At 39.7% G+C, this 16,862-nt stretch overlaps 1 protein-coding gene across 3 annotated transcripts in view; it reads left to right on the top strand.

Annotated features, from left to right (window-relative positions):
* LOC145279653 (adhesion G protein-coupled receptor B3-like) overlaps positions 1-16,862 on the top strand; it is a 267,375-nt gene that overhangs the window by 112,457 nt on the left and 138,056 nt on the right. For 2 of the 3 annotated variants that reach the window (XM_080130886.1, XM_080130887.1), the window contains exons 3-4: positions 4,221-6,479; positions 12,909-13,015. In XM_080130886.1, coding sequence (XP_079987012.1) covers positions 4,221-6,479; positions 12,909-13,015 — 2,366 coding nt within the window. The remainder of the gene's footprint in view (positions 1-4,220; positions 6,480-12,908; positions 13,016-16,862) is intronic. The other variant, XM_080130888.1, reaches the window with a different exon arrangement.

Raw genomic sequence — 16,862 nt, 5'->3', positions numbered from 1 at the left:
GCTGATGGAAACGCTCGAGGAGTCGTATGTGATGGCAGTAGGTTACCCATGGTCAGAGCCGTAAAGAAGGGTTGGCAGTACTACAGCTCTGTAGACACAGATTTTTGTGTCCTTCCTCAGGTGTTTATTCCGCCAGACTCTGTTGTATAGTCTGCCAAAAGCACTGTTCGCCTTGGCTAGTCGGTTATCGATTTCCTTGTCGAGTTTTGCATCTGAGGTGATAGTGCATCCCAGGTAGGTGAACTGGTGTACTGTCTTTAGCTCGGTTTCACCTATGGTGATGTGGGGAGGGTTGTACTCTTCCCGAGGAGCGGGCTGTTGGAGGACCTCTGTCTTTTTCATGCTGACCTCGAGTCCAAAGAGCTGGGCAGCCTTTGCGAAGCAGGATGTGAGATGCTGCAGGGCTCTTTCGGTATGGGCAACAAGGGCTGCATCATCGGCAAAGAGAAGGTCTCGAATCATATGCTCGAAAGTCTTTGTGTGGGCTTGCAGCCATCTGAGGTTGAACAAGCTGCCGTCAAGGCGATATCGGATATAGATCGCATTGTCGTTGTCGTAAAGGTATTCGGTTGCATGTTTAAGCATCATGCTAAAGAAGATGCTGAACAGAGTCGGTGCTAAGACGCATCCCTGTTTCACGCCGTTGTTGATGAGGAAGGGTTCTGATAGGTTGTTGTTCACTCTGATTTGGCCGCTCTGATTCTCATGCAGCTGAATAATCATGTGGAGGAGTTTTTTTTTGGGGGGGGGGCAGCCGAGGCGCTCCATAATCTGCCAAAGCCCTTCTCTGCTCACTGTATCAAATGCCTTGGTCAAGTCCACAAACGTAATGTAAAGTCCCCTGTTCTGCTCTTGGAGTTGACTGAGGACGAAAACCATGTCTGTTGCGCCCCTGTTTTCTCTGAAGCCACACTGCGTTTCTGGGAGATGGTCTTCCACGATAGCAGGTATCAGTCTGCGCAAGAGCACACGGGCAAGGATTTTACCTGCAATAGAGAGCAGGGTGATTCCCCGGTAGTTTGAGCAGGTCGATCTTTCCCTCCTACACTACACGTTAACAAAACAACAGACTTAAAATTACATTACATGCCAACAAAATAACAACAGACTTAAAATTACACTACACTACAAGTCAACAAAACAACAACAGACTTAAAACTACACTACAAGTCAACAAAACAATAACAGACTTAAAACCACACTACAAGTCAACAAAACAACAACAGACTTAAAACTACACTACAAGTCAACAAAACAACAACAGACTTAAAACTACACTACAAGTCAACAAAACAACAACAGACTTAAAACTACACTACAAGTCAACAAAACAACAACAGACTTAAAACTACACTACAAGTCAACAAAACAACAACAGACTTAAAACTACACTACAAGTCAACAAAACAACAAACAAACTTAAAAATACACTACAAGTCAACAAAACAACAACATACTTAAAAATAAACCACAAGCCCACAAAACAACAACAGACAGATAAAACTAACCAAACAATGCTACCTCCAAATTTTCAAATTTCTATGATGTCAAAATCTGTTACAAGATACTGTAGGCACAGCTGCACTATCTATAAATGGTCATTTATAGATTGTGCAGTTAGATATATCTAGGGCTATCGCTCTACCCTCACTTTCGCCTGCTTTGTTGAGTGTATGGTATATACGTTCAGAGATTACAGTTAGGACATCTGCTGCAGAACAGGCTTGTCTAAATCCATATTATTGGTCAGTCAGAATTTTAGCAGTTGTAAGGTGATGGACTAGAGCTTGGTTCATTATGGAATCAAATATTTTGGCGAAAAGTGGGAAGAGGCTGATGGGTCAGTCTTTTGCCAGAATTCTTGTAAACTGGTACCACAAAAGCAGTTTACCAGCAATCAGCAAAGCAAGACTCGTTAAAGCATTTGTCGTAAAGTTTGGAGAGGACTGGAGTAACCTCAGTGGAGCATTTTTTATAGCACAGCCGGGATGAGATCGAGTCCACATGCTTTTGAGGTATCTAAATTTTTTATATCATACACCTGAGAAGAGGTGATTTTCAGATCATCTAGTGTGGTGTCTGTCCTCAAAGGAAAGTTAAGGAGGGAGTGGTTTGGAGGCAAACAAACTGGCAAGTACGTTAGCCTTCTCGGTTGCCGTGCAAATAACCTTATGATTATTGGATAGTGGGGGAATTGTATGATTGTTCATTATTTACTGCATTGTTGTAGATTTTCGAGAAATCACAGGTTCCTAATTTCTGTTCTTCGATGTGTTTTCTTGTGGTTTCAATATATTCTCTCTTAGCTGTCACTATTTCGTTCTTACAATTAACTTTTGTCTGTTTGTACATGACTTATGTCGGTTAAATCTGTGGTATGCATGCTGCCTTTGAGCAATGGCAGCTGCACAAGTAGAAGTAAACCATTGGGTAGAGTGGGGCTTGCTATAGAATTTTTGCATGGGAACATATGCTTCAATTGCCGTTTTGAACCATTCAGTGGTCTCATTTGCGCACTGTTCAGCGAGAAGAGAAAATATATTTCCCCATGGGGTATTTCTGATGAGATCCCTGATGGTTTCCCAGTCAGCCTTCTCATAATACCTTGTCCTTTTGAGCAATGTCTCTTCAATTTTGAGTCGAAAATTAAGGGTGATTTCTACGATTATCACCGTGTGGTCAGCATTATCGAGTGGGCTTTAGGCATTTGTTACACAATCATCAGGAACTGTGGTCAGAAATAGATTTAGAAGTGATCTGAGATTTAGTGCTGGTCTGGGAAACGTGTCAGAAACGTAACCGTCTCTGATAGGGAATGAGATATAGAGAAGCTATGTTTTATGCTAACACCTGTGTCTGTGTAAGTAGAGAATCATAGCCAATTACTATAGTAGACATTGAAGTCACCAAACATGTACTTGTGCACTAGTATCGAGAGAGAGTGCTGTATCTATACTGTCCGAGGCATCTAACACTATAAATTGGAATTTATAAGTTAACAAGGGTTTATTAATTTCACATTTACGTGTTACTCTCTGGAGATTGAAACGATTTCTATTCGTTTAAAATTCGTTAAGTTAACTCATTCATGTGAAAACTTACTAGCTTTAGGAATTGTTGAAGAGAACTATCGAAACGAACCGGAGAAAGATAGAAGGCAACTAATTAGAATCATGTGTGTTTTAACATTCGTTTAAATCGCATCTCAATAACTAATCTGGCACATATTAAAAGAAGTTGTACTAGGCACATATTTGACACAACAGTTGCAATAATTAATTCTACAGTATTGCCTCGTTTTACAGATTACACAACTCAACTTATATTGTCAACGTAGTTTATACGGGACCTCAGAAATTGATTTCTATAATTTCTTTCTCTACCTCCTCCTACGACTATTACTTCAGTTTATAACATGTTTTTTAATTGTTATTTCACTCCAAATAAGACACAGAGGCACTTAGTTGTGAGGGGCTACTATTTGAAACCATATTTGCAGAGATACTATTTATGGAATTGGGCAGCGAGATGTCAGTTCACATTACACTTGATTGGTTGGTTGGTTGGTTGGTTGGTTGTTTTTGTTTTACAGCATATCAACCCTTTTCGGGTTATTTAATGCCGAATCCGAAGATTTTGTAAGAAAAATTTTTTTAATAGAATATATTTGTTGCTTTCACGTCGGTTTCTATTTAACCCATAGTTGGGACCCTAACAGGTACTACCACTCCGGGTCAGAGTGGACCTGGGAGCAATGGTAATTAAAGGGTGGCTCCACACTCCCCAAAGCCCACAATCTGGGGCCTCACCACTGGATATAGTTTAAGGTCATATCCAGGACCCCCATTGAGGGACTTTTACCCTCTGCAGGGGGGACAGTCGGCGTATTCTAATGCCCCACCGACAGGGCTCACATTACACTTGAATTTCAGCATGTCACTACAGTCAGGAAAGCAAGGACCCGAGAGGGAATTCCAAAGTGATGCAGTCCGAGGGAAAAAGCTATTCGAGTAGAAGACTTTACAGCATCTAGGTATCTGTACAGTGTAGGGGTGGGATTTTGCTGCTTGTCGGGTTTGTCTATAATCCATACACAGATTAAGATATCATATTTGCACATAGACCAAAGCTGGATGATAGATCTGGAGAGGTGATTGAAAGTGCTAAAACAAACACAGCATTTCCTTTGTGTTCTAATATTATATTTGCTTCTTTTACAGGTGGCGTCATTACTAACTCTACGACATCATTTGAATCAACAATAACACTATCGAGCCAAGACAACACACAGACAGTTGAATCTACGACACCTGTAAAAATAACAATGTTTAGCAGCACTGTTGACTCTATAACACCGACAAAAATCACAAATTTTAGCACGACTCTTAACTCTACAACAACAGCACAAACCACGAACTTTAGCACCACTGTTGACTCTACGATATCCGTACAAACTACAAACATTAGCACTACTACTGATTCTACAATACCGATACAAACTACAAACATTAGCACTACTGTTTACTCTAAAATACCGATACAAACCACAAACTTTAGCACCACTACTGATTCTACAATACCGGTACAAACCACAAACTTTAGCACGACTGTTAACTCTACAACACCGGTACAAACGACAGACTTTAGCACCATTGTAAACTCTACAACACCTGTACAGGCAACAAACTTAAGCACCATTCTAAACTCTACAATACCGGTACAAACCACAAACTATAGCACAACTGTTGACTCTACAACAACGGTACAAACTACAAACTTTAGCACAACTTTTGACTCTACAACACCGGTACAAACCAAAAACTTTACCACAACTGTTAACTCTACAACACCGGTACAAACCACAAACTTTAGAACAACTGTTAACTCTACAATGCCAGTACAAACTACAAAATTTAGCATAACCGTTGACTCTACACCACCGGTACAAACTACAAACTTTACTACAACTGTTGACTTTACAACACCGGTGCAAACCACAAACATAAGCAACACCGTTAACTCTACAACACTTGTACAAACCACAAACTTTACCACAACTGTTGACTCTACGACAACGGTACAAACCACAAATTTAAGCACCATTTTTAACTCTTCAACATCAATGCAAGCCACAAACTTCAGCACAACTGTTAACTTTACAACACCTATAAAAACCACAAACTTTAGCACCATTATTGATTCTACAACACCGGTGCAAACCTCAAACCTTAGCAGTACTGTTAACTCTACAACAACGGTACAAACCACAAACTTTAGCACAACTGTTGAATCTACAATACCGGTACAAACCACAGACTTTAGCACAACTGTTCACTCTACAAACTTTAGTACCACTGTAAACTCTACAGTACCAGTACAAACCACAAACATTAGCACAACTGTTGACTCTACAACAGTACAGGACAGAAAATTTAGCGCCATTGTTAACTCTACAATACCGGTACAAACCACAAGCTTTAGCATACCAGTTAACTCTACAACACCGGTACAAACCACAAACTTTAGTACAACTGTTAACTCTACAGTACTAGTACAAACCACAGACTTTAGCACTGCTGACTTTACAACGCCGGGACAAGTCATAAACATTACCACCATTGTTAACACTACAACACAGGTTCAAACCACAAACTTTAGCACTAATGTTAACTTTACAACACCGGTACTGACTACAAACCTTAGCACCAATGGTTACACTACTATATCGGTACCATCCACAAACTTCAGCACCACTGTTAACTCTACAACACCGGTACAAGCCACAAACTTTAGCATCAATGTTAACTCTACAACACCGGTACAAACTACAAACTTTAGCACCAATGGCTACTCTACAACACCGGTACAAACTTCAAACTCTAGTGCCACTGTTTACTACATAACACCTGTACAAACCACAGATAATTACACCACTATTTTCTCTACAACATCGGTACAAACCACAGATATTAACACCACTGTGGACTCTACGACACCAGCACAAACCAATGATATAAACACCACTGTGGTCTCGACAACATCGGTACAAACCACAGATATTAACACCACTGTTTACTCTACGACACTGGACCAAACCACAGATATTAACACCACCATTGTCTTTATGACACCGGTACAAACTACAGATATTAACACTACTGCTGACCTTACGACACTAGTACAAACCAAAAACTTTAGCATCATTGTTGACACTTCGGTAGAAACAACACTGGAAACCCCAACAATTACCAACATGTCTATTAATACAACATATATTACAGGAGCCATAACCCCAACAATAGACACTCAGCAGACGTCTATTTTCCCAATAACAACGGTGACAATGGAGCCTACCAATTCAACGCAATACTCCTCGGGTATTTATGATAGTACAACAATGCAAGAAATAACCAGCACCATTACTATATTGCCCTCAATTACCACAGCAACTGTTGCAAGCACAACACCTTCAATTAAATGTAAGTATTTAAAGTTATCTTATTTATCTTAGCTTCTTTGCAAACATACGCTCACTTAAATAGGTGCTATTTTGTTTGATGGGAGTCATGTAGTATTGTAATTAAAGGCGAGAGCAAAACAAATCAGAAAACAATATAGTATCGAATCAGTGCTGAAACTTACACACACAATTTCGGCCTAACCATAGATATACATTTTTTTTTGTTTTTGTTGTTGTTGTTTTTCGTTTTTGAGGTCTCTGCTAATCAAGGTCCGGAGGCCACTGCAGGATAAGATTTTATGAGTGTTCGATAGACGGTGAGACCACATCGTGATGATCAGTAATGGTGGAATTTGGGCATGGTTTTATTATATAAGAGGAGAGATCAATAAGAACTTATTTAAATTAGGTTTGGAAACGAGCATGCTATAGTCAGCTGACAAGCAGTCCCACAATATCGCAGTATCATACTCCACGGAAGGAAGTCTAGAAAAGAAACTCTTCTCAAGAAATATTCGTTTATTTTTAGTAGTGTGGGACGATTACAATTTTTTTACGATTCCGATGCAATTACCAATTCCATTCTAAATTCCAGATTCTGATACAATTACTGATTTCGAATCCGATCTTTTAAAAATCTCTAAATATGTAGCAATAGAGTTAGTTTTTTTTTAATAATTTTCTCTTCAGAATACCGTAATCACGCATGCATTATATACATATATATTCGCAAACGTACAACATACACTTTTGGAATTATCTATAGATTTTAATTTTACTGGCAGTTTAAAATTAAATATTCACAATTTTATCTCCTATACGAGCGTTGGAAAATTAAATTTTAAATAAAGTAAAACCAAAAACTTTTAAAAAATTAAAGGTATCATTTTTGGAATCGGAAAATAGGCGCGCATTTTTTTCCTATTCTGATACCCCCAAAAGTTCTGATTTTTCCGATTAATCGCCCCAACGCTAATTTTTAGACACAGATAGAGACTAAGGGAAATTGTTGGCGGTTGCTGTAGCTAGGATTTGTTGCAAAAGTTGCATTAATTGGAGCCCAGTCGAGCACCTACGATAAAAGTAACGACAGAGCAAAGATTGACTCGCAGCATCGATTCTGTGAAAAAGAGGAAGTAGGAAGGTGAAAAGAGACTTGCCCATTATATTCCGAAAAAACGGTTTTGTACCCTGTCAAGACAGAAAAGGATACTCTTAGGAGCCCCTTCCAAGATGTAGTAACCGCACTCCATCTTAGGACGAATATTTGGACTCTGAGACAGAAAAATGGATTTTCCTTCATCTTCAGAACTTTTAATTCTCGTTTCTTATTTTCATTCTTGTTTCTTTTCGACGATTCTTGACTTAATGAAAAGGAAAACAAGCAAATATGGTTGAACAAGTGTCCGTATCAATATTCATGTGAATTCCTAGAATTACGTTACGAATTTAATTATTTAAATACTAGCGGGACCTGTGGAAATTCCACAGTGGCATCTTTCGTATGTAATAAATTGCTGCTAGGTATTCTATGGACGTTCAGTGTGAATAGAGGTCCCGCGATATTATTGTAGCTATATTGTTAAAACTATAAAATTATTTGAGTAATCTGGTTAATCTAGAGTCAGAATATATCTGCTTATTACGATTTATCTCCAATATCCTTATAGGAGTCTGTGGCATATTTTCATTGTATGGATGCCCGACGCAGACAGAAAATCAACGATATCATTATATCATCTTTACAGAACAGATACTATCCTTAGATCATAGCCAGAAGACCAAGAAGGTATATTTTAGTTTCACATACAGCCGTATCATTCTTCTATTATTTTTTTTTTACATTATGTCTGATGAATCAGATGATTATTGTTAGCATTTATTTCTCTGATAGCTTTCTAGTTAGAATTCTTTCCAGAAAGACACCTGGTACTTACGATAGGGACCACGTGAAGGTCTTCAACATCATTAAGTCAACGTGTTTCTGTGGTACGAACTGGATTCGAACTTCACACACCAAGGTTGCCAGTTCGCGTCTTCACTGTCAACTCGCTGCTGATGATGATGTTTGTTTGTTTGTTTGTTCGTTCGTTTGTTTGCTTGTTGAGCATCATACATGATGATTTTATTGGCATTCACTTCCCTGATATCTTTCTAGTGAGAATTCTTTCTAGAACGTTATCATGTAATTATGAGAAGAACCACGTGGAGGTTGCCAACATCTTAAATGAAAGTGGTTTTGTGGAACGACCTGGATTCGAACTTGACACACCGAGGTCGTCAGTCCGTGTCTTTAACCGTTAAGCAAACTCCCTGCAAAGGATGAAGTGAATATAGTGCAAAGTGATTTACAAACAAACTAGGGATGCTGGTAATCACTACGTGTTATATTGGTGATCTCCCCGAAAACATTGTGTGCATAATTATGGACGGTTGTGAATAGGAAAATGTTTTGATGGCAAATAAAATGTTAGCAAAATGAATTAGGTATTTTAGAGAAATAAAATATTTATGTCAAACGTTATATAATAACTTTGGTATTTTTAACATAAACAAAAAGTTAGGATCTAAATACGTGACAAAGATCAGGTGACTGATTTTTTGACCACGTTACAGATAATGACGTAAACATATAGAGAAGAGTTCGCCAGAGTTAATAACTTAGTCAGAGAACAGACGAGTAGGAGTTGGACAGAGTAACTCAGACACAGAGTTGGGTCCTAACTAGTTACAAGTCAGCACGGAAGATATCGTCTCCGCATTTGGAAGCTAGGGGGGGCGACGCGAACATAGCATGATGTAGAACAAAAGAAATTACAGCGCTTTGCAGCTCTGATTGAAATTAAAAATAACATCATATATGAAACCCTGATCAAACATTTGAGACGACTTGAAAATCTTTAAAAAGAAACCTTTTTAAGGATAGATTTTAAACTCCTCCCACTTACAGTTGCTAATACTACAACCGAAAAGGTTATGAAAAAAAGGTTATGGAAAAAAGCTACATTCCAAACATTTAATTCAGAAATTTACATTTTTATAAAATGAGGCATTTTACGCTTGATCAAAATTGTAAAACCAGGGATATAATATTTTTATAGTACAGTTACAAATTAACATTCACTGCATAAAGCTGCCACCATGCTTAAAGCAGGCAAACTTACTGAAGCCGAGCAAGCTCGAATTCTAGATTTCCATAAGCAAGGTTTGTCACAGCGGGCGATCGCAGCTAAGGTAAATCGCCGTAAAACTGATTTGCAACTTTCTAGAGAAAAATGAGAATTATGGAAAAGCAAAATCCACTAGTAACACCCCTTCCAATATCCCCTGCATTGGGTAGAAGAATAAGAGGAGTTGCTGTGAAAGACAGGGGACTTTCTTCTAATCAAATTAAGGCAATCACAGATGCTGATTGCAATCCAGTAACCATCAGACAACACTTACGACAAATAGGCATGGTAAATAAAAAGCGTAAACAAATTATTCGCCTACTTCCACATCACAAGGTGGACCACTTAAGGTTGAGTGGTGAATACCAAACATGGGACGTTGAAAAGTGGAAGAAACCCCTGTTTTATTATGAGAAAAAATTCAATCTAGGTCCACGCTGCACGACGAACCTTGACCTTTTTGCAAGAAAATGGGGACTATCTCTTGGAAAAGCCTGCATGCTCACCGGACTTGAACCCAATTTAAAATGTTCAATTTTTGACGTCATCGAAACCAATGGAGGTAGAACTCATTATTAAATTTGGTTGTTGAATGTTTCCATACACTTTTCATATAATTTTGTAGAATTTATACCCCTGGTCTTAAAATTTTGATCAAGTGTAAAATGCCTCATTTTATAAAAATGTAAATTTTGAATTAAATGTTTGGAATTTAGCTATTCTTTCATAACCTTCTAGGTTGTAATATTGGTAACCTTAAGTGGGAAGAGTTTAAAACCTATCCTTAAAAAATATCGACATTCCTTTTAGCTACTCCGCTTTATAGTTACAGTCAACTTCTCAACCCCAGCTGGTGGGAGCAAGATGAGGAACATCGGCTCTATTCAATTGTCCAGTTTGATTGATTTTTACCCGATCAGTGACGTAAATCTACAATTGTGTTAATACATTACCCAGTCGGCATATTTAAAAAAATAAAAACATTTAAAATATTTACAATTCAAATTTTACTCTTAACCTTGCAATTATAAAAACAATAGGAGTCGCATTTCAAATACATCTGACCTACAACTCATTATCATCTAGGTTATAATTCTTATTCACTATCCTGTTCTTTTTGCAGTCGTCGTGAGGTTATCTCGTTACATGCTGTTGTATGTGCTACCAGATCAGGCTGTCTCAAGACACTGTCTTTCTGACCTTGGATGAAAAAAACATTGATGTTATCGTTTTTCCCTTTACCTTTGCAAAAACAAACATCTTTCATGCAGTTCATTATATGCTCCCACTGTGTCACATAGTTCTTTATGTTGTCTCAATGTATCATATAGTTCGTTATGTTGTTTCACTGTGTTACATAGTTCGTTATGATGTTCTCAATGTGTCACATAGTTCATTATGATGTTCTCAATGTGTCACATAGTTTGTTATGATGTTCTCAATGTGTCACATAGTTCGTTATGATGTTCTCAATGTGTCACATAGTTCGTTATGATGTTCTCAATGTGTCACATAGTTCGTTATGATGTTCTCAATGTGTAACATAGCTCGTTATGATGTTCTCAATGAGTCACATAGTTTGTTATGATGTTCTCAATGTGTCACATAGTTCGTTATGATGTTCTTAATGTGTCACATAGTTAATTATGATGTTCTCAATGTGTCACATAGTTCGTTATGATGTTCTCAATGTGTCACATAGTTCGTTATGATGTTCTCAATGTGTCACATAGCTCGTTATGATGTTCTCAATGTTTCACATAGTTCGTTATGATGTTCTCAATGTGTCACATAGTTCGTTATGATGTTCTCAATGTGTCACATAGTTCGTTATGATGTTCTCCATGTCTCGCATAGTTCGTTATGATGTTCTCAATGTGTCACATAGTTCGTTATGATGTTCTCACTGCGTCACATAGTTCTTTATGTTGTCTCAATGTATCATATAGTTCGTTATGATGTTCTTAATGTGTCACATATTTCTTTATGTTGTCTCAATGTATCATATAGTTCGTTATGATGTTCTCAATGTGTCACATAGTTCGTTATGATGTTCTCAATGTGTCACATAGTTCGTTATGATGTTCTCACTGCGTCACATAGTTCTTTATGTTGTCTCAATGTATCATATAGTTCGTTATAATGTTCTCAATGTGTCAAATAGTTCGTTATGATGTTCTCAATGTTTCACATAGTTCGTTATGATGTTCTCAATGTGTCACATAGTTCGTTATGATGTTCTCAATGTGTAACATAGTTCATTATGATGTTCTCAATATGTCACATAGTTCGTTATGATGTTCTCACTGCGTCACATAGTTCTTTATGTTGTCTCAATGTATCATATAGTTCGTTATGATGTTCTCAATGTGTCACATAGTTCGTTATGATGTTCTCAATGTGTCAAATAGTTCGTTATGATGTTCTCAATGTTTCACATAGCTCGTTATGATGTTCTCAATGTGTCACATAGTTCGTTATGATGTTCTCAATGTGTAACTTAGCTCGTTATGATGTTCTCGATGTGTCACATAGTTTGTTATGATGTTGTCAATGTGTAACATAGCTCGTTATTATGTTCTCGGTGTGTCACATAGTTCGTTATGATGTTCTCAATGTGTCACATAGTTTGTTATGATGTTCTCAATGTGTCACATAGTTCGTTATGATGTTCTCAATGTGTCACATAGTTCGTTATGATGTTCTCAATGTGTCACATAGTTCGTTATGATGTTCTCAATGTGTAACATAGCTCGTTATGATGTTCTCGATGTGTCTCATAGTTCGTTATGATGTTCTTAATGTGTCACATTGTTCGTTATGATGTTCTCAATATGTCACATAGTTCGTTATGATGTTCTCAATGTTTCACATAGTTCGTTTTTTGTCTCTTAATGTGCGACATTGTTCGTTATGATGTTCTCAATGTGTCACATAGTTCGTTATGATGTTCTTAATGTGTCACATATTTCGTTATGTTGTCTCTCAATGTGTCACATAGTTCGTTATGATGTTCTCAATGTGTCACATAGTTCGTTATGATGTTCTCAATGTTTCACATAGTTCGTTATTTTGTCTCTTAATGTGCGACATTGTTCGTTATCTCTTAATGTGTCACTATTCCTAGAAATCAGATGTTTGTTTTTAAACTTAACAACGTCGAATTCATTGACTTATTTTAAAAGGAATCCGACGTTTTAACCAGTCCCATGTCAAGTAAGTTCATTAAACATCTTTCAGTGCATAACGATTATGTTTTTCTTTCTCTTTCCGAAAAGGGGAACAAGTCGACGTTATAATAAGCATCCCACAATCCTGGTCGTCAAACCTTCTCAATCAAACATCGGAGGAATACACAACTTTAGAAAAAGACATAACAACTAATGTAAGTAAAAGAAAAATCTCGTCCACATCATTTACATTGAAGCTAACGAACGGAAAATAACAGTTTTATCCTCCAATTTATAATAAAGACCAACGTGTATTTATCTGTATCTAAATAAATATATAACTCTCCCATCCCACAAACGTTATCATGTAAAAAATATGCCGGACGAAACAATTTCAAGTGTTTTAAATAGCAAGTAAGGCAACACCTATCGCCTAAAACAAATTCGGAACTAAAACCTTTTCTCTAAATAATTAAATGCTGAAAGTATATAAGAAATATATATAAGAAAGTTACTCAGCACTGCTTCCCTCACCTCTGTCACAGCCTGCAGTTTCCTTGAGTTAAACAGCTTTCCATCTGTTCTGAATTTAATGTTGATGCCTGGTGACTTGTCGCTGAAAGCGTCAAATAGCATTGCAGAAAAGATCAAGCTGAACAGTGTAGGGGCAAGTACACACCCCTGTTTAACTACATTTGTTACCGGAAAAGCCTCCGAGGGTTCACCGTCGTCAAGGACGCGCCCCATCATGCCTTCATGGAATTGATGAACTGCTGTGATGAAAGTACTTGGGCAACCGAATTTCTTCATTATTTTCCACAGACCATCCCGACTGACTGTGTCAAATGCCTTGGTCAAGTGGATAAAGGTTGTGTAAAGGTCTCGGTGCTGTTCGATGCATTTCTCTTGAAGCTGACGAGCGGCAAAGATCATGTCAGTGGTCCTCCGACCGGCGCCGAAGCCACATTGACTCTCCGGCAGGAGTCCCTGTTCCAGGTGACCAAGTAAGCGGTTTAGGAGGATGCGAGCCAAGATCTTTCCTGCTAGGGACAGGAGAGAGATACCTCATTGGTTATTGCAGGATTGGCGATTTCCTTTTCGCTTATAGATGTGAACGATTGTGGCATCTTTAAACTCTTGTGGTAGTTGTCCCTTCCTCCACATGATCTGATACAAGCAGGTCAGCTGCTCCCGCAAGGCTGCACCACCGGACTTGTAAACCTCAGCTGGGATGGCATCTTGACCTGGAGCTTTTCCATTGGTTGACTGCTGAATGGCTTTGCTGACCTCTTCGATTGATGGGGGGGGTCGAGCTGTTGATTGATGGGGACTTGGGGGAGACGTTCAATTGCTATATCATTGATGGCTCCAGGGTGATTGAGCACTTTGTTGAAATGGTCAGCCCATCTGTTGAGGATCTCCTTCTTTCCAGTGAGTAGAGTTGAGCCGTCGGTGCTGAGCAGAGGAGAGGATCCCGAAGACTGTGGTCCATAAACTGCCCTTAGTGCATCGTAAAAAGTCTTTGTATCGTGTTTGTCTGTGTAGCCTTGGATTTCATCTGCCTTGGCACTGAGCCAGGAATCCTGCATCGAACGCAGCTTGGATTGGACTTTGTTGCGCATGTTAGAGAAGGCAGTTTTCTTCGCCACACAAGCTGGATCATTTTGATGCGCTCTTAGCAGGAGGTGTTTTTCCTACAACAAGTTGTGGATCTCAGGATCATTCTCGTCAAACCAGTCCTGGTGGTGTTTGGTGGCAGGACCTAGAACGTCAAGAGCAGCAGAGTGAACAACATTTCTGAAGATGTCTAGCTCTCTTCAACGCTGTTGTGATTGAGATTGAAGTTAGCAAGTTTACTATGTATGCTGCTCTGGAATTCCTCTGCTGTTTTAGGACATTTCAATTTGGCTGTATTGAGCCTCTTGGCTGTTTTTTTACCCTGAGGCCTTCTCTTTGGTTGGATGAAGAAGTTGAATTTGGAGATGATGAGGCGGTTGTCAGTCACACAATCAGCCCCGCACATGGCTTTGGCCAGTCTCACGTCCTGCCTGTCCTTGACTCTGGTAATGACATAGTCGATTTTATGCTAGTGGCGAGAGCATGGATGCATCCATGGGGTTTTATTGCGATTTTGGAGGCGGAACATAGTGTTTGTGATGTTGAGATCATGTGACGCACAGAAGGAGGCGTCCGTTGCTATTGCATTTGCCTACTCCATGCTTTCCAATGATGTTGTGCCAGGCTTGATGATCTGTACCGACACGTGCATTGAAGTCGCCAAGAATTACAAGCTTCTCCGACTGAGGGACTGAGGAAATGAGAGTCCAGCTCTTCATAAAACTTGTCTTTGACCTCATCAGGGTTAGTCATCATTGGAGCATAGGCGCTGACCAGCGTAACGCTGCTGTTGCGTCCAAGAGGTAACTGCATTTTCATTAGTCTGTCATTGATACCTTCACGAATGCTTGCTAGTTTTGGTATGTGAGTTATTTTGATAGCACAACCCACACCAGCTTCACGCCACTCCTCAGCACTGCGCCCACACCAGAAGAAGGTATAGCCTCCATGATTTTTGGTCAGTTGGCCTTTGTCTGCAAGACGAGTCTCACTTAGGGCTGCAATGTCAATATTATGGTGAACAAGCTCACGAGCTACAAGCGTTGTTCGTCTTTCAGGTCGATTTGCTTTTGCATTGTCGAGCAGGGTTCAGACATTCCACGATGCTAGAGTAAGCACCTTTGTTTTCTTTTTTCTTTTGTTTCGACCACTTAAGAGGGATCCCTGCCAGCTGCGGTATGCTGGCCAGGGTTTGTTGAAGCAGGCTATTTTTAGAGCACCATTTCCAGCTCCGACCTCATTCTACGGAGGCGAGCAGAACGATCTTAAAGAGGGCTGCTCGGTCACTCAGGAGGTTGCCGGACCCACCACTGCCTCAGTCCAGTGAGGAACGACCACATGCCCTGAATCGCCTACGTGTAGGTTCACAGCTACAGCTTCCAGTGTATCCACACATACTGCTTCGCCGTTTCCCTGTTGCCGCAGGACTTGAGGTTAACAAAAAGTCGATATGACTTGTGCTTGACTTGGATTAAAGTGAGGGAGATTTGCGCAGGATCAGCCTCACTCTCTCTTCCTGATGAGCTGGTTACAGTGGCAGGACTGTGTCAAGACGGCTGCGAACGAATCAGGATGCAGGAGTTGTCAGAAGGAGACTGGTCTGTCTTCCTACCGCCTTAGAGGCTCCACTCCGGATTTTCTGTTGGGGTTTACTCCCTTACCCTTTGTCTTTACTAATACAAGACAGTGGAACTATTTGATCCATAGCTGGGGGTTGGTTCATGAGTCACTAGGGCATATTCACACAACGGTGGGCCTTCATGTCACATGTCTGGGGGCCAACCTCCTCCGAGTCCTTGTAGTTTAGCCTGAGGCCGCAGAGTGCTCAGTTTCCATGTTTCGGTGCGTGAAACCACTACATAGGGCTTGCAGATGGAGCGGCTGTATACTGGCAGAGAGAAACTTACGCATTCGGCTCCTTTTTCACATAAATGCTAGCCAGCGGTGTTAGCTGAGAACAAGAGCTGATAAGCACATCTACTACTAACTTGGCCTTTTGGTCAAGATCAAAGTGTAGTATCTGTTCCGGCAGATGCTGCACTTAAGATAATTTGTACCAGTCAATGGAGGGGAAACCCTCTATACTGGGACAATTATTATTTTTGGTAACCAGAGTGACCCCTTTTAGGGGAGCTGGTTTTTACCTCACATTAAAAACGGCCTTGTGCCTAATTTGCTCAGTGGGGGAGCAAATAAATACCATCTGTTCCGGCAGATGCTGCAAGCTATGACTAGCAAAGACCAGATGTGGGGGCAACCCCACATGCCTGACCTTTAACCAGCTCCCATTTCCCACCTCTCGGGAGCTGGTCCCCTGTTTCCCTTCCCCCTCCCTTCACTCCTCACATTAAAAATCGGCCTTGTGCCTAATTTGCTCGGTGGAGGAGCAAATAAATACCATCTGTTCCGGCAGATACTGCAAGCTATGACTAGCTATGACTAGCA

This window comes from Euprymna scolopes, chromosome 7 (genome assembly GCF_053919585.1).
Source record: "Euprymna scolopes isolate OS-2025 chromosome 7, ASM5391958v1, whole genome shotgun sequence".
NCBI lineage: Eukaryota > Metazoa > Mollusca > Cephalopoda > Sepiida > Sepiolidae > Euprymna > Euprymna scolopes.
Note: the sequence above shows the minus strand (reverse complement) of the source record. Positions and strands in the feature narration are given on the sequence as shown.